Below are 22,202 nucleotides of genomic sequence, written 5' to 3' on the forward strand. Positions count from 1 at the left end.
AGGGGGAGAGTAAACTATGGGTCCGCTCACACGTGTTAATCACTCCCGCCTCGTTATGGGTTGTCTTGCTGTTCAATCTATCATGTACTGATTCTACTTCCAGCCTTAAAGTGTTGAGGCCTAGTACCTAACTAGGAGTCAGGGCTGACACAATCCACCCTACCTAACAGTGCTATTCTCGATTACCAGTGGGCATGTGAAGATACATCCTATGGCCGGCATGTGAAACCGTCTTGCCCCGGTCAGTGCATCGGACTTGGATGGTTTCTCTTAGTGTTCAGCGCTCGCATGTTCTCGGCAGTGAGGGATATCTTTACCTACCAGATACATTTTAGTTCGTCAAACTACCCGGACGAGTACTCGCCATGCCAAAGAAGTATCCCTGCATAGTATCTAACTACCCCGCATCATCACTTGTTCTATGGACCGGGCATGTACAAATATGTACACGCCGTGTATGTATCTAAATACATCCAACATGCTGAATAATGGTGTCACCCGAAAATGGCATCCTCAACTCTCTTCAGGCCTCTGCCCAATCACAAAGTTCATCTTTGGTGCATAACCCAGCTCCAGAGTCTCCTTGTGCAAGTCGATCATCAACTGGTCGAATTCGGCTTTGTCTTTCAGGACACCCGGGATGCCACCCTTGGGTAGCAGTGCTCCCAAACCTCGGAACGTGTGAACCCACATGTCGACCGACCGCTTCTTCCACTCGGGGCTCTTGGCCAGGGCGCCGTATCCCAGCGTGTACTGTGTTTTTTGCACGTTCTTGAAGCCAGCCTCCTCCAGTAGATCTTCCAGCCTGTACCCAATGAACATGTCCATGCCGAAGTTTTCCGTGCACCACCACTGCATCCGGTACATCTTGTCCAGGTTGGGATGAGTTACCGGGTCAAAGGGGTGATCGCGGTCCACCCACTGGCCTTCGACGAGCTGGATCCAGCCGCCGGACTTCACAAGCGAGAAGTGGTTCTTCACCACCGTGGCCCACTCCGACTTCTGCAGTCCCCACATTAAGAGCCTCTGGTGGACGAGGTCGAACCCTTGCGTCCAGGACGGGTCCGGGGGCGTAGGGGACCGGATGTCAAACTCGCGCAGATCCAGGGCAGCGCAGGGGCCAACCTTGGGCGGGAAGAGGGAGGACCCGATATCGACCCCGTGGAGCGACCATTCGTGCTGCGGATACAGCCGGGGGAGGTCCAGGAGCCACGTGCCTGGAACCGAGAATGTGGGTTAGGACCTTGCAGGAAAAGTGTTAGGCCTGATTTGGTTGTTCTCACCTTCTGAAGCACCGCAATCAAGGACTCTGATCTTGGGCTGCCTCAAGGGTGCCGTCACCAAGACGTTGCCGGTAGAGAAGAGAATGAGAGCATGCTGTTCCCTGAGACGCTCGATTTCTTTAGCATGATGGGGCAGAAGATAGATGCCTTCTGTGCCTGTAAACAGATTGGCGACATCCTTGGCCTCGCGGGCCGGGATTTCCGCTACAGCCATGCTCATTCTGAATAAATTGTTATGAGATGGACGACTGGTGAGACAAGAAACAGACTGTCCGGATGTTTTTGGGTTTTTGGTACTAGAATGGCGAGGAGTCAGGAAAGTTCGGGGTTCTAAACAGGCAGTATGATGGCGGCCCGTCAGCGGAGTCGAACCGCACTGGAATCCAAGCTATCATCGACAAAGCCCTTGACTGGGAGAAACGGAGCGGTGCGCAGTTTGAAGGCGAAAAGACAGCCATCATACACTTCACGAGGAACATGGAGCGATTTTCAGAACAAACGTTCTCGGTCAAAGGCGAAGTGGTCAAACCGAAGGAAAGTGCGAAAATCCTAGGTGTCGTGATGGATCGCGAACTCCGCTACAAGCAGCACATTGCTAGGACGGCAGCTAAGGGCCTCGCAGCCGCTCTGGCCCTGAAGAGGCTGAAGATGCTTTCCCCGCGGACAGCGAGACAGCTATTTGTTGCGACAGTAGCCCCGGTCATGGACTACGCTGCCAATGTCTGGATGCATGCGTGCGGGGAAAAAGCACTGAGCTGGCTGAACAGGGCGCAGAAGATCGGGGCCCTGGCCATCACGGGAGCCTTTCGAACCGCGGCAACAGCCGTGGTGGAAGCTGAAGCGAGCATCTACCCTGTACGAGAACGACACGTCCAGGCGGCAGCCAGTCTGTGGATCAACATCCACACGCTGCCCGGAACGCATCCCCTTGCCATGAAGAAAGTCCGGACCACCGTACGATTCGTATCTCCGCTGCAGAAAATTGCCCGCGTGGCTGAAGGAGTACGAGTTGACCGGATGGAGACAATCCAGGAATACGCCGTCCCGCCCTGGGTACCTCGCCTACGACCGACGCTCGAAGCCGATCGAGGGAAGGCGGCCGAGATGGTCAACAAAATCTCGGGAATCGTGATCGCAACCAGCTCATCCGTAAAGAAGGGCATTGTTGGCATGGGCGGCCTTTGCACGGGATACTCTCTTCAACAGAACTAGCGAGACTGTGACAAACTATGCTGTTGTTCTTGGGACAAGGGAAGAGCAGAACCCATATACAGCAGAGCTAGCAGCCATCGCAATGGCCCTGGAGAAGTTACCGGCTAGCATCTGCCACAGGCACATCACCGTGATCACGAGGAACCAGTCAGCGCTGGCAGCAGTTGGACAGCCGCGGCAGCAATCCGGCCAAAGCATCATACGGCAAATTTACGACTTGGCCAGGCTGCACCGACAAAGAGGGAACTCGGTCAACTTTCTGTGGATACCAGCGGAGATTGACTTCGCGCTGGGGTCAGATGCCAAGGCAGCAGCCCAGAGAGCGTCGAAGCAAGGACGCACACCCGACTCCCAAATACCCCAGGCCAAGTCTACCGCGATGAGGCTGGCAATGGAAAGACAACGGGCGACAAGAGTTCTACCTGTAGGCGTGGGTAAGTTCTCAAAGGCCATGGACGCAGCACTACCAGGCAAGCACACGCGCCATCTCTATGACAAGCTGAAGCGAAGGGAGGCCTGCGTATTGGCGCAGCTCCGAACCGGAATGGCGAGACTGAACGGTTTTTTGAGCAGGATTGGGGCGGTCGAGTCAGACCTTTGTGCCTGTGGACAAGCGAGGGAATCAGTGGAACACTTTCTTTTCCGATGCGTGAGATGGACAGCTCTGAGGGAAGACATGCTGCAATGCACAGTGGCAAGACGAGGAAGCCTCTCGTTCTATCTGGGAGGGAAAGCGCCATCAGATACAAGGCATTGGTCACCAGATATGAAGGCAGTCCGGGCGACGATCAAATACGCAATGGCAACAGGAAGGCTGGAGCTGAATGAAGAGGAGAGTCTAAACCAGTCACAGTAGAAGAAGCCGACACTCAACACCACGAGCCTCAACCACGAGCCTTAACCAGCAGGTCCCGCTTTAGCTGCTGAAGATAGGACGCTGAACACTTGGAGAAAGTAGCCTCCAAGCTGATCTGCTAACAACAACCAAGGCAAGAGGTAAATGGTGCAGCGAGAAAGAGGGAAGAAGTAGGGGGCTTGTACGAGTTAAACGCAAAACGATCTGATCCGGATGTAGCTAGCGTGCTAAGGCCCTATAGGCCCAGTGCCTCCGGGCGAAATAAATTCCATCCATCCATCCATCCAGTATGATGGCCGGCAGATCCCCCTTAAGAAGGTTTACAGTCTTTCACGCATGCAGAGAGACGGCAAGCTACTAAAAGGGGACACGTATCCAAGTCTCGGAGACCATCCTCCACCGTCGTTAGGACGGAGTATTAACAAAAGCAATTTTAGAGTATTATTGTCAGCCTGCAGATGCCGCAATCAGTAACGGGCATGGCGGTGTACGGTGGACTTCGGAGTTTTTTGGTCAGACGGGCTTGATACCGCAAGCACGTTGGTTGGGGACCGGCCTTACGTTCATCCCAGCTGAAAATTAGGTACTCACGAGCATGAATGCGACGTGGACGATGGCTACCATGAGGTAGTTTGCCAAGCCTCTGCATGAGCCAAACCATTCATCGTTTGTCTCAACCTTCTTAGCCTAACTTGTCGGACCATCACGGGGAGCGGTGAACCACCAACCAATCTCGGGACTCACACGTCGTTGCCGAGCCCGAAGAAGGGAACCCCCGGACTTCGAATCTGAGACAAATCATAGTGTCAGCGAGTCAGTCAGACTCGAGCGTTGGGGGCTGGGGCTAATGGGGAGACGGAGCATCGCCAAACCCGCCATCCACAATCGCTTCCGTCAACAACACGCCGCAACGAATGGCGCTTCCGCCCAGGCGCGTACACCCCGCGGGACTTGGTGGGCGAGGTCGCCATCGTACTCGAGAGCGTCATCGCCCGACTGGGGCCTGACCGACCCGAAGATGCAAACATAGGCGTCATCCTCATGGATGGCCTTTGTTCAAGCCTCTCTTACGAAGGCCGCGAAACAACACCACCTCTCGCTGGATCGGACAAGGATGAGCCTGACGACCTAACGCGTCACATTCTTCGCGTTGACAAGGCGCTGTTCCAATCCACCAGGAATTCAAACCAAAGCACACTCGGAGACCCGTCCCTCACCGTCTCCAGCCTCTGCGAGGGCCACAAATGGGTTCTGTCTGCTGGCCGGCTCCTGCGCAGCAACCGGATTTCTCCCATCCTCACCATACTCTACAGCGAGTGGCTTCACCAGCTCACTTGCTTGCGCATTGTTTTGGTCGGTACTGAGAACTTTGAGGAGGTGGTACTCAAACTGAACAACCGGGCACGACAGGGGACGCGGCCAGCCAAGGACATCTTCGAGGCCTGCAGGATTGGAGACCTCAGACAACCGAAGCGGTAGAAATTGGTGATTTGGCGTCTTCAGCCTTGCTGGCAGAGATTCCGCGGCAAACCTCCATCACATTCGAAAAGGCGAACGAGAGTAGTGTTGAGCAGGTCTGGTATTTTCTCAAGCTCACGGCAACATGCGGCCAACTAAAACCCAGCTTCTCAGTCAATCTAGCAAATGCCATCCCGGGCCTCGACATATGCCGTCAGGGATACATCCCAGCCAGAGGAGAGTGAAACGCTGGCGAAGTGTAATAGAGAACTTTTCGCCTAGCCCGTCTTTGATTGTTACGCAGGAAATACTCCTTCATTGCCCTCGAGGCGTCCGTTTGGGCGGAGGGTGGAAAAGGGTAACAGGAAGTTGCTCACTGTCGACAAGGATGGGGCAGGATCTCCCTGGTTCCTGATAATCGCCCGATAGACCTAAGATCAATGCTGCATCGCGAAGGAATAGAGCGTTACCAGAGGCCCTTTGCACCCTCTGATGAACAAACCACAAATGTGTGTGCGCAGGGACAGAAAGGGGTCAAATCTGGGGCTTCATTGTTTAGGATATCCATAACCTACCTTAGAGTGCCTGTTCCTGCTCTTAGAAGCCGGCTTTCTTACCCCGGCGATGCGTGGGTCTCTTCCGCAGGTTGGCGGTGCCAGCCCATCCCTGCCATCAAGTTCCACACATGCACCAGTTGGAGGTTTCGTGCACAAAAATAGCATGCGACCAAGTTCCCAAACGCCGTTCGGAGTCGTGAGGTAATGGCCGTGGCAAGCAGCCAATGCCATCCATCTCATGGCGGAGAAAGGGGCGAGGAATGCCGGCCTCAAGCGGGCATATGTATGTACATATCTCACCATCGGAACGGTTCATCACGACATCCGCCGCTATGCCAATCGGGACTTAAAAACCCCACATGAAACCAGAGCGTTCAGTGATAGCACGGCCGGTAGTGGATCCCCAACCGAGGCCGTGGGATGTTACTGCTGGTATTTTGGTCGCAGAATGCGAGATGGTCCCAAGAGTCATAAAAGGACATAATAAAGAAAGGTACCTTATCCCACAGTTTGGTTGCGACAACATCCTTCCCTTTCCCCTATTTCGCCCCTTAAATGCACGGGGCTAGCAAGACATACACCATGTCTTCCACCGAAGAGAACCTGGAAAAGAAAATCGACGATCCCAATGCCTTGGAAGTCGCCGGAACGGCCGAGGAACAGATAAAGCCCGTGTCGCGGTTCATGAGGTGGTACCGCAGCCCGCTGTCCAACGTCATCCTCGTGGGGTTGATCTCCTTCACACAGCCAGGCATCTGGAACGCTCTCAACAGCACGGGTGCAGGCGGCCAGCAGGAGCCGTACTTGGTAAACGGATCCAATGCCTTGACGTTTGGGTGAGATCATACCCACTGCAAAGACTTAGGAAATGCGCTGACAGGAGATAAAGGTTGATGGTATTTGGTTGCACTATCTTCGGTATCATTGCGAACAGAATTGGTGTTAAGAAGGTATTAATCATCGGCACGCTGGGGTATGCCCCTTATTCAGCCTCGCTCTACGTCAACAACCGGTACGGGACGGAATGGTTTGTCCTTTTTGGCGGCGCGACGTGCGGTATTGCGGCCTCGGCTCTTTGGGCATCCGAGGGTGCCATTGCACTCGGATACGGGGATGTCAAGGATCGCGGCAAGTTCGGTGAGTCCAACCGTCAGCCCCTGAAGCCGGAAACGCGCATGTTTGACACTGTCTCTCTCCAGCCGGCATATGGCTTGGCCTTCGCGAGCTCGGCCAGCTTATCGGGGCCTCCATTCAGCTTTCCTTGAACGTTGGGACCAGCAGCCGTGGCAAGGTTGGGTACAGCACATACCTCGTCTTGATCGCGCTGCAGTGCCTTGGCCTCCCTTTAGCGTTCCTGATTTCTCCGCCAGAAAAGGTGATACGTAGCGACGGCACGCGCGGCCGGGTTGCGGCAAAGGACACGACTTTGAAAGAGGAGATGCACAAGACCTGGAAGCTCCTAAAACGAAAAGAGATGTTCCTGTTGGTGCCCATTTTGATCGGGTTCCAGTGGAACTCGACTTATTTGGGCATCTACATGACCAAGTAGTATGTTTCCTCGGGTAACTCCCCTCAGAAGTAGAGAGATGTTCTAACAAGGCCAGTTTCTCTGTCCGAGCTCGTACCCTTGGAGCCCTGGTCTCCGGTATTGTCGCCACGTTAGCCAACATCTTCTGGGGCTGGTTCTACGACCTCAGGTACTTCAGCCGGCCAACCCTCGCCAAAGCCTGCTGGCTCTTTTTTGTTGTTAGCATGCTTGGGACGTTTGGCTGGCAGGTAGCCAACGAGAAATTGTACGGCGATTCCAACCCTCGGGTCACGCTAGACTGGGAAAATTCAGGCTTTGGTCGGGGCTTTGGGTCTATGGTAATTTTGAGGTAAGCAAGCATGTCGTTGTGCGAACCCTGAGTGCATGAGTTTAAACTGACTATGGCAGGTTTCTCAACGAGTCCCACTACATGTATGTGTACTGGATCGTTGGTGCCTTCTTTGACGACATGGAGACCTTGACTCTGGCGGTCAGTCTCGTACGGACGTTCGAGTCCATCGGCTCAAGCATCTCGTTTGGGATTGGTGCGGCTGCCGTATCGCCCATGGTCAACCTCGTCATCTCGTTTGCCATGTTTGGTCTGACGATTCCAGCCACGTCGTTGGTCGTTTTTATGGTACCGGAGCGTCCGGTGGACTTGCGGAAAGATGACAAAGTGTTGACATCAGGGGAAGAATCTGAACGGGCTTAGGTAGAAGAAGCGGCTGTGACGGCGAAGTCCCATGAGTCATCTACATAAGATAAAAATTCGACTAAAGGAATTGTAATATTTACGAGAATACCTAACTAACTACGAAATGATATTTTATGGAAGGATGATGAACGGAATAGAAGGTGAAAGGCTAATAAGAAATAGAGTACCTTAGCCTATTCAAGTGTTGAGTATACCTAACTAGGTACCTCAGAGATATCGTAAAACATCTATGCCTGGAGGAACGTACGAGGAACGAGTACTTCCGAAAGGTTCCTTTTCCGAGAAAAACCATGGTATGCTCCAAGCAGGACCACTTCCGCCCCATAAAACGCCCCATCAAACGCCCTATCAATGCTATTTCTCCCTGTAAACTGTGAAGTTCTACTGTCATTATCCTAACGATTGTGGAAGCAGCCATGTTACTTTGCCTGGAGGAACTTGCCTCTTGACGATGAGCGTCTCGAAGTTGGGCTTCAACGGCCTATCACGCAGCTGTGGGGCCGCCCCCGGTTTACGGAATACAAGGGCTTCAGCGATGACCACGAAAAGATGTAGACTGCAGGGCAACACGGCAACAAGGTGAGAAGGAAAATATTAATTGAAGCAGCTTATTCCGCTGGAAAAGAGCTCCAAAGTAGAGCAACGGTGGAGAGCTGTGCTACAATCTGAGCTCGGAAACCCCAGGGTCTCGCCAGAGCGCCGCGTCCTCTACGTCATCGGTTTCAGTCCTCTGGCCAGATTCAGGCATGGCAGCCCATTCCTGAAACCACGGCTCAGACCTCAGGTCTGAGACCTGTGGTCTTGCTCGAACCGCCGTCTGGTCTCCTCGCCCCGTCGTTCCAGCTTGAGGATGGCCTCCCTCATGTCTTTGTCAAGCACATTCTTGGGCTCGATGAAGTCACTGCGCGCCGGTTTTCGAAACAGATGCAGCCCGTCCCAGCTCTGCGCCCTCGACAGCTGCACGTACAGGCTCATGAAGCTGGGTCGAGTCGCCGTGCCACCCGAGTGGACGCCTTTGAGATTGACGAGGACGTCCGAGAACTGCTTGCCTTGGCTCTTCTGATCTGTCATAGCGAAGGCCGGTGTGCAGAGAGTCCAGTTCTGTGGGTAACCCACCGAAAGCCCGGCTTGCCCCTTCCTTGGCCCGCATTTGGGTCGGGATAGCGACCGTATTGCTCTTGATCAAAATGGTGCCGTTGGGGAGCTCGGGGATGGCGAGGTCCGCACCATCGTCTGACTGAAGGAGGACGGCCACCGGCGGTCCAAGTTGAAGAGTCACATCGCTGGCGAGGGCGATGGTGCCGGCGGCGGGATCGGGGAAGATGTCGACGGCCTTGAAAGGTGCCCCGTTGACCACCTTCAGCCCAATAAACTGGTTCTGAGTCACCATGACCGGCATCCCCTGCGCGTAGAAGAACAGGTCCGGGGTTGGCAGCTGCGAGTCGTCTCCGCGGCGGAGCACGTCGCCCAGCTCTTCGACGCGCAGCCGCTTCCCCGATTCGGTGTCATGCTTCGCTACAAAGATGGAGATGTGTTTGCCGTAGGCACGGGCCCACTGGACGACGGCTGCCATGTTCAGGTCCCACCGGTCTTGGTTCAGGGGCGTGATGGCTCTCAGACCGTCTACGAAGGACGCCTTGCACGACGGTGTATAAAGGCGTTGACTGAGCCGCTGGAAGTCCAGCTCGGTCTGCTCGCCGTTGCGCAGGCGCCCGAGGAAGCCCCGAAGCCTTGGGCAACCAGCCGCGCGGACCTGCTCCTGGAGGATGACAACGGTTGTGAACTGGAGGAACAGCCTGTGCGCTGCGAGATGCTTCGGCAAGCTTTCCGGTCTCTGTCCGCCACGGTCCCTGGGCGCCGGCAAGAGGAGACTGGTCTGCAGGACGGGGTCGAACTGGAAGAAGTCCCCGAAGAACAGGACCATTGGGATCCCGCCAAACGGGCGATAACCCTCTCCCGAGCCAATCAGAAACAAGAGGTCTACAGCGGAAAAAAAAGAGGGCGCGACTGGACGATTAGACGCTAGTCTGACTGGAGAAACCACCTTTCCTTACTTTCCCAGCATTCGTCAATAACCATCATGAAATGGAAAAAAAGACAATTACATCGTTGACTCCGCTACGGGGCCTACCTGCAGCCGGCAAGTTCCTCCAGGCTCCTTTGGCGTGCCCGCGCGCAGCGGGCACACGGTCACTCCTCTACTACCGGGATGGTGGTACGTTAAAACCAGCTCCCCTTTTCCGGTCATCAAATCAGTTGGATGAAGCCCGGCTGGCTCAATGGCAGAGCGCTAGACTTCTATGTTCTAATCAGAACAAGCAATCTTGAGGTTGTGGGTTCGACTCCCACGTCGGGTGCTTTTTTTGCTCTATTTCTCTTTAGAGCAGAGCAACGAGTTGTTTGGTCGCAAGTTAGAGCTCGAAGCCCGAGTAAGGCAGCTGTGTGGTGGTTCCTGTTGTGCATAGCTACCTTGGGTGGTGTACTAGCTAGGGAAATGGCGAGTGTATTTCGGAGTCTGAGAACCAAGATACCCAAGGTAGACTTGACTATCTCACGGCTCAACAATCTAGGTGGAGTGCCAGGCCCTGTAATTTTATTGTTGCGCCCAGTTGCCATTCTGCATTAGCGAAGATGCAGGCAGTTGTCAACTAATTTTGTTCTGTATATGGAATTTAAGAAAGAAGCAGCAGGACACAGCAGATTGGCCATGTCCCAGGGATGCAAACCCTGACACCTGGATTGGCATCTCCGGTCTTGCCAAGAATCATTACCAGAGGCTCGATGAGCAAGAAGTCAGTTGGTCAGGTATGTACATGTACCTACCTTTTTTTGCGACGTCTGACTCCGCCGCAGCGCCGTGCTAAAGAGCGCAAGAGCGTTGCCGTTCAAAGAAGCACTGCTGTTGGTGGCCCTGTGATGCCGGCCCCGCCACGTCCAGGTGCCGAATGCGGCGAGGATAAGCGTCCCCAAATTGCCGCTGAATTCCGCGTTGGCTCCGCCTGAAACCGTCAGCTGGTATTCCCGAGTCATCGCGCCATCTCCGACTTTCCGACAACAAAAAACCATGCGAGCCCTTGAGCGTTGCTGTGACACCTCCTTGCCAGCTTGACAACAAGGAGGATACCTAGTAACAACGGAATGGCCGTTTGTTCAGCATGCCGAACGGTGCTCCGGCGCCATATCGACATCCTCCAGAAATTGCGCCAGCGCCGGGCGCATTCAACGAACAATACCCCGACGACGGCGACCAAGGCTGGACAGCAGCAGCACCAAATCCCGACCCCGAATAATGTGCCGACGCTCAATTTCTGGCAGAGGTTGGGGCCGTTGACGAGGGCAGCCCAGGCGTATGCCCGCGCCCAGCGGAAGAGGCCATATGTGACGCAGGTGTGCACGTCGTTGGTCATCTACCTGTGCTCCGACAGTGCGTCAATCCCTGATCCGGCCTGTTATGGCGCCGCCGCTGCACACTCCAACGTCTCGGTGGCAGAGTGCTGACCGGCTGCAGTCTCAGCGCAGAGTATGGGCGGGAGGGACTACGACCCGACACGAACTGCGCGCTCATTAATGATCGGCTCCATATCTTCCATCCCGAGTTATAACTGGTGAGTGCCTGCTCGCATGCGCCGGGGCTGTGGTTGCGATTGCCGTCGGCGCGACTGATACCAAGTGTGTGACAGGTTCCTGTGGCTCTCCGAGAGCTTTAATTATCGATCGCGCTTGTTGTCGTTGGCCACGAAAGTGGTCGTCAACCAAATCTGCTTCACGCCCGTCTTCAACACGTATTTCTTCGGGATGCAGGCGTTGTTGTCGGGCGCGACACTGCCAGAGACCTGGGAGCGCATCACTAAAACTGTCCCCGTCAGTTGCCTCAACTCGTGCAAGCTGTGGCCCGCCGTCACAGCGTTCACTTTCGCATTCCTCCCGCTCGAGTACCGACCCGTATTCGGCGGGGTTATCGCGGTGGGATGGCAGACATATCTGAGCTACCTCAATCGGAGGGCCGAACAGAGCATGGCAGCAGCGCGAGTGGAAGAGCTCGAGGGCCCGGCTTTGGTGAAGGTTGCCGCATAGAGTAGATAATTTGTGTTTTCATCGTTCGGTCGGACCGCGAGAGCTCCGTCGATAGAACTCGGGTCATCACCGAGGTAGACATTGCATGGGCTGGCGTTTTACCTAGATGGGTGGGGTTAGTTAAGGAATCGAGGTTCGCATTGGCTTGGGAATTTGGGATTTGCGGTTCGAGATCCCAGGCCACGATCGGGCCAGGCTTGGGCAGCTTTGTTGATCGGAAAGGCGGGGGGAGGGGGTGGTGCGAAGACACGGCACCTACGAAGTATTCCAGGGCCAGGCCCACAGTATCAGATCTTTCCTATAGCGCCTAATTAACACTGTTCCACCCCAACTCCAGGGAAAAAGTCCAGCTTGCGCGCATTACAAAAATTCCCAAACTTCGTTCACCACTTGCCGATTCCGGCCGCCTCTCGTTCTCGAGCCATTGAGCGCTGGCTGGCCCGGCTCTCGTCTTCAAGATGGCCCGATACATACCTCCGCGCCCAACGGTCACTCGCAGCCACCTTTCAACCCTTTGCCCGAGCCCAACCACGACTCAACAGCCATGCCCCTCGACGACTTGCCTCGACAGCCTCTTCCTCCGCCAAGCGCACCCCCTCCACAGCCCGTAATGTCTTCCTCACCACCCTCCTCGCCACCACCGCAACCGTAACTTACTACTACGCCACCGACACCCGCGCCTCCATCCACCAATGGCTCGTGCCCCGCCTCATCCGGGTGCTCTTCCCAGACGCCGAAGACGCGCACCACGCCGGCACGGCCGCCCTCAAAACCCTCTACCCGCTGGGCCTGCACCCGCGCGAACGGCCCCCCTTCCCCGAGGACGCCCACCCGGCAACGGGCACCAACCCACTCGCGGTCACCGTCTTCGGCACCACCCTCGCCAACCCGATCGGCATCTCGGCGGGGCTCGACAAGGACGCCGAGATCGCGGACCCGCTGTTCGCCCTGGGCGCCGGCGTCGTCGAGGTCGGCGGCTGCACGCCCCTGCCGCAGGCCGGCAACCCGCGCCCGCGCGTCTTTCGCGTCCCCGCCGTCGACGGCTTGGTCAATCGGTATGGGCTGAACTCGCGCGGGGCGGATGCGATGGCGGCGCGGTTGAGGGAGCGGCTGCGCAAGTTTGCGCGCGGGTTGGGCCTGTCGGAGCGGGAGGTTTTGGAGGCGGGGGAGGAGGAGGGTGGGTGTGCCGACGGGGAGTCTGTTGCCGGGGAGGCTGCTGTGCGTGCAGATTGCGAAAAATAAGAAGACGGATGAGAAAGGATATGGAGGCGGTTATTCGCGATCATGTGTATTGTGTTCAGCGGCTGGCGCCGTATGCGGATGTGTTGGTTGTCAACGTCAGCAGCCCGAATACTCCCGGGTTGAGGGACCTGCAGGCGGCGGAGCCGTTGGCGAGGTTGTTGGGGGCTGTGGTGGACGAGGCGAAGAGGGCCAAGCGGAAGGTGAAGCCCAGGGTGATGGTCAAGGTGTCGCCGGACGAGGATGATGATACCCAGATGGATGGCGTGGTGCAGGCGGTGTGGATGAGCGGGGTGGATGGCGTGATTGTGGGCAACACCACGAAACGGCGGACGGGGCTGGTCAAGGAGGGCATCAAGTTGACGGGTAGGGAACAGAAGGCGCTGGTAGAGGACGGGGGATTCTCGGGACCCGCCATGTTCGACCGCACGCTCAGCCTGGTTGGGAGGTACCGCAAGATGCTCGACAGCTACTCGCTCAAGACCTCAGGCGTCAACGATGTCTTCCCAACCCCGAAGGTCATCTTTGCGACGGGCGGGATCACGAACGGTGACCAAGCGCTACAGGTCTTGAATGCTGGCGCCAGCGTCGCTATGGTTTACACCGGGATGGTCTACGGTGGCTCTGGCACGATTACAAGGATCAAAAAAGAAATGAGGGAAAAGCTTGCCCTCAAGGAAGCTTGAGCCACATAGTGGGAGCCAACTCGCACCGCATGTTGAGGGACTCGACGGCTGTCTGGCTGCGAGATGCACGGTTTGGCTGATAGAGGAGTGTATATATAGCATGCTGCCAGGTGGTGATATATATATATCTTGCCTGACTCACGGACGCTAACGGGGGTCGCTCTGTACATACCTTCACCGAGCCAAGATGCTATGCTGTCTTGACGTGTTCTCAAAAGGTTTAGTCGGCGCTCTATGCCACGTCGCTGCCGATAAGAGTGGGTATCCGGCTTGCATCCCTCCCTTGGAGACTGAGACACTAAGGCAACTGAGAATGCGCGAGAGCCGCAAGTGGCACACGATGGAGGACATATGGAATGATATAAATCACGGCCACTTCTCCGCCCAAGGACCTAATCGTCCAGACGAGCGTCCTTGGAAGCCATCCACGCTGCTCCATTTCACCTTTCACATCACAAGCTCTACTGCGGGCCAAGGCCAATGCTGTCTTCAAACTGACCATTGTTGCAACAGTTGCCAAACACACAAGAATCACATTGATAGTCCGAGGGATATCATGACAGTATTCGGCTTTTCAGCGGGATATTGTCAGATCCAAAACCATGAACGATAAGGTGTGCCGGGTTCAGAGCCAGAGCTCACCGGCGTATTCCAGACACTATCACTCGGGACGCAGCAGTTCTGGGCGTTGTAGGGACACCGGTTGACGCTAAGCATCAATCTTTGGAGCACACCAGGTGATTCAACCTGTCTCATCAATAGTCTCCTTCAGCCAGGCGTATCACACAAAAGTCGAGGAAAGCGAACAAATGACGGTGAATCATCATCATTCTGCGGCAGTTCGATAGTCCTGCGAGTCCCAGCCTCAAAATATTGAACTGGGGCGCGGACCTCCGTGTCAGGTGACCAGAAGACCAGGGGACCAGGAATTTTGATTTTCCGCTTTTTCGTTGCGTTCTTCCGCCCCCTTCGGGGGGCGTCCTTGTATTTAATCAGAGAGGCTTCGGCCCTCTCAGGAGTTAGGGGGCAGACAGGCAATTCTATTCTTTTTCGACACTTGCAGAAGTGACTCCTTTTCGCGGTCGTTGTGACCGCGACCCACTGGCCAGAGGGCCACACGCGAAGGCGTATCGACAACACGATCGTAGGATCCGTGGCATTGAAAGTTGTTTCCTGAGCCATCTCCTCTCATGCTGCATTGACATCACAACGAGCGTGGCACGTGACCAGCGTTGGTGGTGTGTGTGGTTTTGAGGTGTATCACCACTTCAATATATGCAATCAAAATATGTGCGAAGAAGCAAACTATCCAAATCTGGATCGAGGCAACCACCAAACCTTCAAACCCCATCGTTGACTCGCAACGTTGTCTCCCCCCAACATCCCCTTCCCATACTCAAACTCCCTAGCAAGAGAAAACCGCCGGTCCCGGAATAGTATACTCCTGGGCTACAATCCCGTCAGCCTTCACCCTCCCCCATACCGACAATACCAACCTCCCCTAAAGAAGAAACGAAACGACTCACCCTTGTAAGCATCGTAAGTAATCCCCGCATCGCTGCCCTTATAAGGCCGCCAGGGAAGGCGAACCCAGGGACGAGGGCGTGGTGGAACCCGCCGCCCGGTGACCTCCGAGCTGGTGGCAGCCCGGGGTAGAACTGGGCGCCGGGGTACTGCCAGGCCGAGTGCAGCGCGATGATCTCGTGCCTCACCAGGTAGTAGCCCTTCTTGAGGCAGGCGGGGATGGTGTAGGTGTAGGCGGCGGGGGCGGCCCATGAGGGGGGTCTGTTGTGAGGGGTTGAGGGTGGGGGGTTAGTTGGTTTGGTTGGGGCTGCGCGGGTTGTGGAGTTGGGGTTGGGTGAGGTTGGGAGGTTGGGAGGCTGGGAGGCTGGGGGAGGGGGGGGGTCACGTACGGTAGCCCAGGTGTTGGAGGTGCCTTCGCGGCCGCCTTCCTTGACCTTGAACCAGACGGCCCTAGAATGGTGGTTAGTGTTGGCTGGTTGGTGGAACGTTGAAGTGTCGGACTTACTCAGTGCCCGGGGACCAGTCCTGGCAGCCGGAGTCGGGGCAACGAGCCATGTAGGTGATGACCGGGCCGACGTGGGAGTCGGGCCACAGAGTCCAGTTCAAGGTCACGTCTGAGCCGGCAGCGGCAGGGGCGTGGAGCTTGGCCGGCTCGGAACCGGCGTTGCACTGCACGTCGATGGAGGTGGCATCCTCGACGGGGCCGTTGCCCGGGATGGAGCGGGAAACTCTCTCAGGCTAAGGCAGGTGAGCTGACTGCAAGAGCTTCTTCGTGGCTGGGGTGGACCATGGTTACCTTGTTGTCGCCCATGTAGGGGTCCATGTAGGGCTAAGCACGTGTGAGTGGTTTGTAGGAGCCGGGAAACTGGTACCGAACGCACCTGGTAAAACTATAAGGTGGCAGTTTATTAATATCGGGACATGCAATGCGCGGGAACTGCCGTTGAGCTTACCTGGTAGGCCTTCCCGCCAATGGTGGCGCTGTCAACGTAGCCATGGGCGGCAACGAGACCAACGGAGGCCAGGATGGTGGCGACAGTCTTCATCTTGTGTAGGTATGTACGTGTGTTGTGAGAAACCAGGGGGTATTATTAAAGTTAGAGTACTGGTCTGCTCAATGTCGAGTCTGTCAGTCTTTGAACTCGACTGAGGACTTCGACGCTCTCCAGTACAGTAGTACTTATACCCGCCTCCTCCCATCGCAGGTACCCCCGCCGCCGTCCTCCTCGCTCCGGACGACCCGAAATAGCGAACACCTGCTCCTACAGAAAGTCACGGCGGGCCCCTTTCTCGGTTCACAGGTGCGAACGTGTGCCCGCCACTCATTCGGGAGCATGACCCGACATCCGCCAACGGTGAGGTTTACTGCAACGGGAAGCATGGCAGGGTTCGGAGCCATGAGGGTGCGCCTTGGGACGATCAGCGTCTTGGCGGCGTCGCAGACTCAGGCCAGACAAGAAGAATGGTGGAGCCGACAGAAACCCGGTTTCGTTGCTTTGGTGCTCGGCAGGGAGCCGCACTAGGCGTATGGAGTAGCAAGGTCCGAGGACGCCCTTGAGGTGGACAGAGATGGCCCACCAATCGACGCACCCCTTGGGTTAACGTTGGGCAAGGCCTGTCCGACCGTGACTTCACAAGCTCACATACAGGCAATACCTATACGAGGAAGAAGGAAAATAACGCCGAGTGACTGTCTGGATCCGTTATTTATATTCGTACCTCATAACAACTAGCTACGTCGCTCCAGCCCCTTCAAACCGACATAACCCACCACTGCATCACCTCATTCTTGTGGTTCAAGACTCGACTCCTCAAGGCGGCCTTCCGCCCAATCCAAACAGTCCGTGAAAAGCTGCGGCCCTTGGATTGTTAGGAGCGCCCAATTCTCGAATTCAATGAGGTCCTCGCGAACACAGGCCCAATATGTCGTGAGCAAGGTCCACATCGCGTCCTTTGAATCCAACTTCCTTAACGGGCCTAGAAGGCTCTTTACCATCTCAGCGGTTGTGTGCGGGTGTGGTTGAAGAAGCATCAACGTGTACCAGACTTTGTGCAACACCAGACCCTGGAGCTCAATAAGTTGGTGTTTTTGAGCGAAATCGTAGAGCTGGAACTGAAGCGTCAACTGCCTCGAATGGCACCATACCGGCGGGTTCGGCTCCGTGGTCTCCGTGATCTTGGGGGAGCGGGGGGGCGCTGGTTGTTCTGGTTCCCGCAGGTGCCAAAAGAGGCGAACAAACCCCCCTACTTTCCTAGCCCTCTTGCCGAGGACCCTGACTCTGGGGCCCTTCAAGTTTGCTATGCATTTGGGGCAGTAGACTCTTTCGTCTATTGCCCTACAATTCCTGTCGCCGCATCTCCACCATGATCCCGGAAATTGGAGCCCACAGGATTTGCATGGGGGTTTATCCTGTCTGAACTCCTCAAGCCTGCCAAAGCAAGTAAGGCAGAGACGCCCGAACGGTTCACTGTAATCGGCGACTATGGCGTGGAGGGGTCTCGGAGGCGTTCTTGTGAAGGGCGTATAAGTAGACTTCACGGCCGAAGGTATCCTGAACATATCTGAACAAGTTCAACATCAGGGTACGATCCCGACGGCTTGGACCAAAAGGGCGTGCTCCTTTCCTTACCTCGAGGAGGGATTTCATAGTCGCGAGTGTAAACCCAGCTGACAAACAGATGCCATAGCTGCCCGTGCAACTCTGGGCATTCAACAAAACCATCCTGGCTCACCTGAAAGTCAGGCTGTGGGTTGAGGGAGTGAAACTTGGACGCAGATATTGCCTCCACCCTTCTGAACGGCCCAGCCGCAAAGCGAATAAGGGTGTCCTGATCCTGGGCGGCCATTGCTGATGCTGTTGTTGTAATGGCGGTAGAATTCAATATGTCCACAGAAGGGGGGTGACGGAAGCTCGTATCTGCAGTACTGAGAACAAATGTGTGAAGCTCAAAACATAAAAGGTGTAAGGGTCTAGCAAATCAGCCTAGATGCGAGAGACAATTGTGATGTTTTTGAGTGACGACGCGAGGTAGCCTCAGGTAGGTGTAAGGTCAAGGACTCCAGGCAGGGAAAGGGGAAAGGGGTGCCTTATGTCTCTAGAGCCGCGGGATATGCTCCGTCAGACAAGTAGTTGGAAGGAGCATTTCGGTATAACCATCAAACCACCTTCCAGCCGTTCGCATCTTACACCATCGGCAAGCCGAACTGCGGTTGCACGCAAATCACGATGGAGGGCAAGGACAACCGAGACTGTACCCCTGAGCCTCTTTTTATGAATATGAACTCTAGACCATCATACATCGTATCAAACATCAATCTCGCGGACAACACCTTGTGCCCCCCTCCCCCTCCACCCTCTCACACCCGACAACCCCCTAAAACGCACCACCATGCAACCTCCCCACGCTCTCAGGCGTCAAAGCATCCTTGTGCCTCCTCGTAGCCAAAATATGCTCGCGGAACAACCAACCCATCCCAATGGTTGCGCCCGGCCCGAAAACCAACACGCTCACCAACCCCAGCCCAACCACCCTAAGCCACCCCTCCCTCAGCATTCCCGCCGCCCGCAAATCCCCAAACAAATACGCCAACCACACCAGCAACGACCCCATCCCAAACACCTGATCCCACCTCAAAAACTGCCCCGCAAACCCCTCCAAATCCCCCATCCCCCGCGGCAGCCCCCCGGGCACAAACACCTCGCCCAGCCCAAACTCCCACACACTCCACCACCACACCCCCACCGCCAGCGCCCCCAACCCCCCCACATACCACCGCATCACCGGCAGATCCCTCTGCGTCCGATACACCTTATCCGTCTCCATCTCGTCCTTCAATAACCCCGTCCGCCCCAGCCCCCACACCACCAGCGACATCCACACGGGGTACAGCTGCCAGACGTAGAGCAGCGCCTGGCGCGCGGCGAGGTCGGGCCAGCACAGCATCGCGTAGAAGGGCAGCAGGTAGGTGAGCAGGACGGCGGGGAGCGCGGCGTAGCTGGTGCGCGTGCGCGTGAGGCGCTGGTCGAGCGCGGAGAAGTTCTCGATGGGGGAGAGCGTGTAGTGCAGGAAGGTGTAGAGGGGCGCGGCGAGGCCGATGCCGAGGAGTTGGCCGAGGGTGATGAAGAAAATGGGGCTGGTTTGGGGGTGGGAGGGTTGGTTAGTTTGGTGTCAAAAAGGGGGGTGGGAAGTGGGGAGGACATGGACATACAACTGTAGGGGGGTCATCATGTTCGCTCGGCGTGCGGACTCAAAGATCCAGATTGTCAGGAGAATGGCGCCGTCGGTGAGGAAGGATGTGACTTGTTGGCGGGATACGGGGTCTGAATTGTACAGAGTGGGAAAGAAGAAGGTGTTGTACAGGGCAACAAGGTCGTCAAGGGCAGGGAGCTGGTAAAACGAGCGGAGGATGGGCACGTCACCCGAGGCCAGTCGGAGCACACCACTGTCAAGCAGGCCTGTCGCCCATTCCAATGCAGGCTTCGCGTTCATGACCCAGGCCGCGATGAAAGTGAGAGCAAGCAGTGGCAGGGCGTACACCATGCGCTTCAACTTGCTCTCCCGGTGGCCGTCACCCTGGGATGGGTTGAACGGCTTGGTCCCAGTTAGCGAGGCCATGGGCAGCGGGAGGTAGTCGATTTTGGTGGAGCCGATCATGGCGTTGCCCATCAGTTCTGGGACAAACTCGGAGAGATGGGGCAGCAAGAACCGGACAAACAGGTTGGTCAAGGTGCCATGCATGTTCTGAGTGCGGGCGAGAAAGCCAGAGGCATCGACGACGGCGCCGGCGCGGAGCTCACGTTGCTTCTGGTACGTAGCCAGCACGGTCTCGATATCTTGGTGTGTTGGGCGACGGCCGGTGGCATCCCATTGATCAGCCAGCAATTTGATGCCGTTAGCGAGGGCGGCGGCACTCTCGATGGCTGAATTCCCGCCAACACCGAGGTTGGGCGTCGACTTATGGATGCTGTCACCCACACAGGCAATGCGGCCCCAGTGCCAGAGCTTGAACTTGGCCTCTTCGACGGCGACGAGGCGGGCTGTAACAGTATGTTCCCAAAAGTCGGACAGCGTGAGCCCGCCTTCACCCGGAAGGATGATAAAGTCTCGGTGCCGTTCCACGAACGCCTTCGTATCGGCGTCGGTGTACCGCGGGATATCGCCCAGGCGGTGAGTTCGGGGGAGACGCTCTTGGGCAAAGTAGTATGCCTTGCCACCTTCAACCGAGATAGACAGGGCACAACGGTCTTCATTGTAGGTTGTGTGCACATCTCCTGGAGGAAACCGGGGGCAGTTTAGGCCCTTGACAATGCCGAAGAGACAGTTGTAGTCGGCGATCATGCCTAGGCAAGGTTAGAAAGGTACCATGTCGACTAAGAGAGGCAGACTTACAGTTCTTATCCTCCTTTACGAGCTCTGGATGCTCGGCCTCGGCAAACTGCCACATCTTGGTGCGGGTCTTGCTGAACACGCCGTCGGCTCCTGCGAGAAAGATCCCCCGAGTAAGTAGTTCCATCCTCGCAGATGGCGGTGACGCCGTTGACGCCGTGCTGAATGTCGGCGAGCCCCTTGTTGACAAGGATTTTGCTGGGATCCTTGAGATTTTCGTACAGGGCGAGTAACAGGTTCCGCCGCTCACCCCAGCCCAACCGATATCCCGTCCTGTAGAGGAGGAGGTTGTCAAACTAGCTCCGAAGTAACATTACGAACATGTACATACCTTGCATGGAGTAGGAGAGGGCCGCGATTTGGCTTGCCGACGAGTTTGCCTTTGATACCTCGGTTGTGGAAAACCTTAAGGGGTTCCTAAAACCTGTGTCAGCAGCGTGACTGGAACACCTGAGAGATGTTGGCTCTGAATCTTACCGCACGTTTCTCCACCCCTTTCCACACTCCGAGCTGATCCAGAATCTGGAGCACGATAGTTGCTTCAGTATCATCGTTTTGCAGTAGCGAGAAGTATTGTTTGTCTTACGCGTGCACCGTTGGGGAACATGCCAATCGAGGCGCCAACCTGAGGCGCTATCTCGCCACGGCGCTCCAGCAAAACATAATCGACATTGGCTCGCTATCACTGTTAGCAGGCTTGCGGGATCAGGGTTTAATGGGTTAGGCGTGGCACACCTCCAGTGCGTTAGCAAGTGTGAGCCCGGCCACACCGCCGCCAACAATAATCACCCGGAACCGGCTGCTTCCTTTTGCGTTGGCCATCACAAAAATAAGCCCAAGGGTATAATCAATACACTTATAAGTGGTGCTTGTGGTCGCAGATATCACAGTGTGCGTGTTGTCCAGGAATGGTCTGAAACCAGGAGGAAAAGGAGTGCTGCGTGAGGCTTTTTATTTAGATCCTGACAGGATGCTGATTACAAGGTTCAGCTCGTCAGCGGAGACCACGTTAGGTATGCGAGCATCAAAAGCACAGCCGCCCGGGTGAGCACGGACACCGTCCCTCGGGCACCGACCCGACCATGGTCTTACGTTGCCAAACGCCAGGTGCAAGCTCGGCCGACGGCGTGCCATGTTGGCCGAGTTGCAAAGAGCCTGATCCCGACCTCCCGTGTTACAAGATAATAAAGATTCACCGAGGAATCGACATAGTAATTCAGGGTAGCATCCCGGCTCAGCCCTGGCCATCATTTACCCACCCCAGCAGCAAGGCCCTGGCACGCTTGGTACGCTAGCTGCATGGCTAGCCTCGAGTGGCCCAGTCCGGTCTTACTCAGCATGGTGGGGATGAATAACACCCATACGAATGACATGATGACGGCAGAAACGGAGACGGACAAGAAATAGGCCGGTTTTCATATCGGTAGGTCGGGGACGAACCGGATATCGGGACAGCTCCGACTTCAAAACTCAAGGCGCCGGACCCCGGTCTATTCAGACTACCGAAAGGCGAAATCAACGCAGTTGGACCATTCTCGGTGCCGGACGAACTCTGTAGGTACCTAGCCACGAGGAGATAATTATCGAGGCACCCAGATATCAGATGCGAGCAAACATCAACCCCCTTCCCCACCCCCCTCCCATCACCCCCCTCAACCCCCTCACGGCTCCAAAATCTCATA

The 22,202-nt window shown here is 56.0% G+C and overlaps 8 protein-coding genes and 1 non-coding gene across 9 annotated transcripts; 5 read left to right on the top strand and 4 right to left on the bottom strand.

Moving 5' to 3' along the window:
- Nucleotides 1-513: 513 nt before the first annotated feature.
- Nucleotides 514-1,503, bottom strand: CHGG_04092 (uncharacterized protein; the record flags this gene model as incomplete). Its single annotated transcript, XM_001223305.1, has 2 exons — nt 514-1,217; nt 1,284-1,503. The coding sequence occupies 2 exons, from the start codon at nt 1,501-1,503 to the stop codon at nt 514-516; spliced, it is 924 nt and encodes a 307-aa protein (XP_001223306.1).
- A 257-nt stretch (nt 1,504-1,760) lies between these two features.
- CHGG_04093 (uncharacterized protein) lies at nt 1,761-3,323 on the top strand (the record flags this gene model as incomplete). The annotated part of the gene is made up of 3 exons (XM_001223306.1): nt 1,761-2,432; nt 2,668-2,929; nt 2,995-3,323. 3 exons carry the CDS (start codon nt 1,761-1,763, stop codon nt 3,321-3,323), a joined length of 1,263 nt encoding a protein of 420 aa, XP_001223307.1.
- Nucleotides 3,324-4,392: 1,069 nt separating this feature from the next.
- CHGG_04094 (uncharacterized protein) lies at nt 4,393-4,830 on the top strand (the record flags this gene model as incomplete). Its single annotated transcript, XM_001223307.1, has 1 exon — nt 4,393-4,830. The coding sequence occupies one exon, from the start codon at nt 4,393-4,395 to the stop codon at nt 4,828-4,830; it is 438 nt and encodes a 145-aa protein (XP_001223308.1).
- A 1,118-nt stretch (nt 4,831-5,948) lies between these two features.
- On the top strand, nt 5,949-7,606 carry CHGG_04095 (uncharacterized protein; the record flags this gene model as incomplete). The annotated part of the gene is made up of 5 exons (XM_001223308.1): nt 5,949-6,202; nt 6,301-6,503; nt 6,566-6,914; nt 6,971-7,243; nt 7,303-7,606. The coding sequence occupies 5 exons, from the start codon at nt 5,949-5,951 to the stop codon at nt 7,604-7,606; spliced, it is 1,383 nt and encodes a 460-aa protein (XP_001223309.1).
- Nucleotides 7,607-8,267: 661 nt separating this feature from the next.
- Nucleotides 8,268-9,533, bottom strand: CHGG_04096 (uncharacterized protein; the record flags this gene model as incomplete). The annotated part of the gene is made up of 2 exons (XM_001223309.1): nt 8,268-8,468; nt 8,577-9,533. The coding sequence occupies 2 exons, from the start codon at nt 9,531-9,533 to the stop codon at nt 8,268-8,270; spliced, it is 1,158 nt and encodes a 385-aa protein (XP_001223310.1).
- A 341-nt stretch (nt 9,534-9,874) lies between these two features.
- On the top strand, nt 9,875-9,966 carry CHGG_11299. Its single transcript has one exon. It is a non-coding gene; the product is annotated as a tRNA-Arg (tRNA).
- Nucleotides 9,967-10,747: 781 nt separating this feature from the next.
- On the top strand, nt 10,748-13,608 carry CHGG_04097 (uncharacterized protein; the record flags this gene model as incomplete). Its single annotated transcript, XM_001223310.1, has 3 exons — nt 10,748-11,033; nt 12,021-12,901; nt 12,985-13,608. The coding sequence occupies 3 exons, from the start codon at nt 10,748-10,750 to the stop codon at nt 13,606-13,608; spliced, it is 1,791 nt and encodes a 596-aa protein (XP_001223311.1).
- Nucleotides 13,609-15,075: 1,467 nt separating this feature from the next.
- Nucleotides 15,076-16,178, bottom strand: CHGG_04098 (uncharacterized protein; the record flags this gene model as incomplete). The annotated part of the gene is made up of 5 exons (XM_001223311.1): nt 15,076-15,393; nt 15,522-15,582; nt 15,638-15,870; nt 16,014-16,022; nt 16,086-16,178. The coding sequence occupies 5 exons, from the start codon at nt 16,176-16,178 to the stop codon at nt 15,076-15,078; spliced, it is 714 nt and encodes a 237-aa protein (XP_001223312.1).
- A 737-nt stretch (nt 16,179-16,915) lies between these two features.
- On the bottom strand, nt 16,916-21,654 carry CHGG_04099 (uncharacterized protein; the record flags this gene model as incomplete). Its single annotated transcript, XM_001223312.1, has 9 exons — nt 16,916-17,694; nt 17,763-17,987; nt 18,519-19,267; nt 19,343-20,474; nt 20,524-20,793; nt 20,852-20,900; nt 20,998-21,042; nt 21,107-21,199; nt 21,502-21,654. The coding sequence occupies 9 exons, from the start codon at nt 21,652-21,654 to the stop codon at nt 16,916-16,918; spliced, it is 3,495 nt and encodes a 1,164-aa protein (XP_001223313.1).
- Nucleotides 21,655-22,202: the final 548 nt, after the last annotated feature.

The sequence above is a fragment of the Chaetomium globosum genome, genomic scaffold (genome assembly GCF_000143365.1).
Source record: "Chaetomium globosum CBS 148.51 scaffold_4 genomic scaffold, whole genome shotgun sequence".
Classification (NCBI taxonomy): domain Eukaryota; kingdom Fungi; phylum Ascomycota; class Sordariomycetes; order Sordariales; family Chaetomiaceae; genus Chaetomium; species Chaetomium globosum.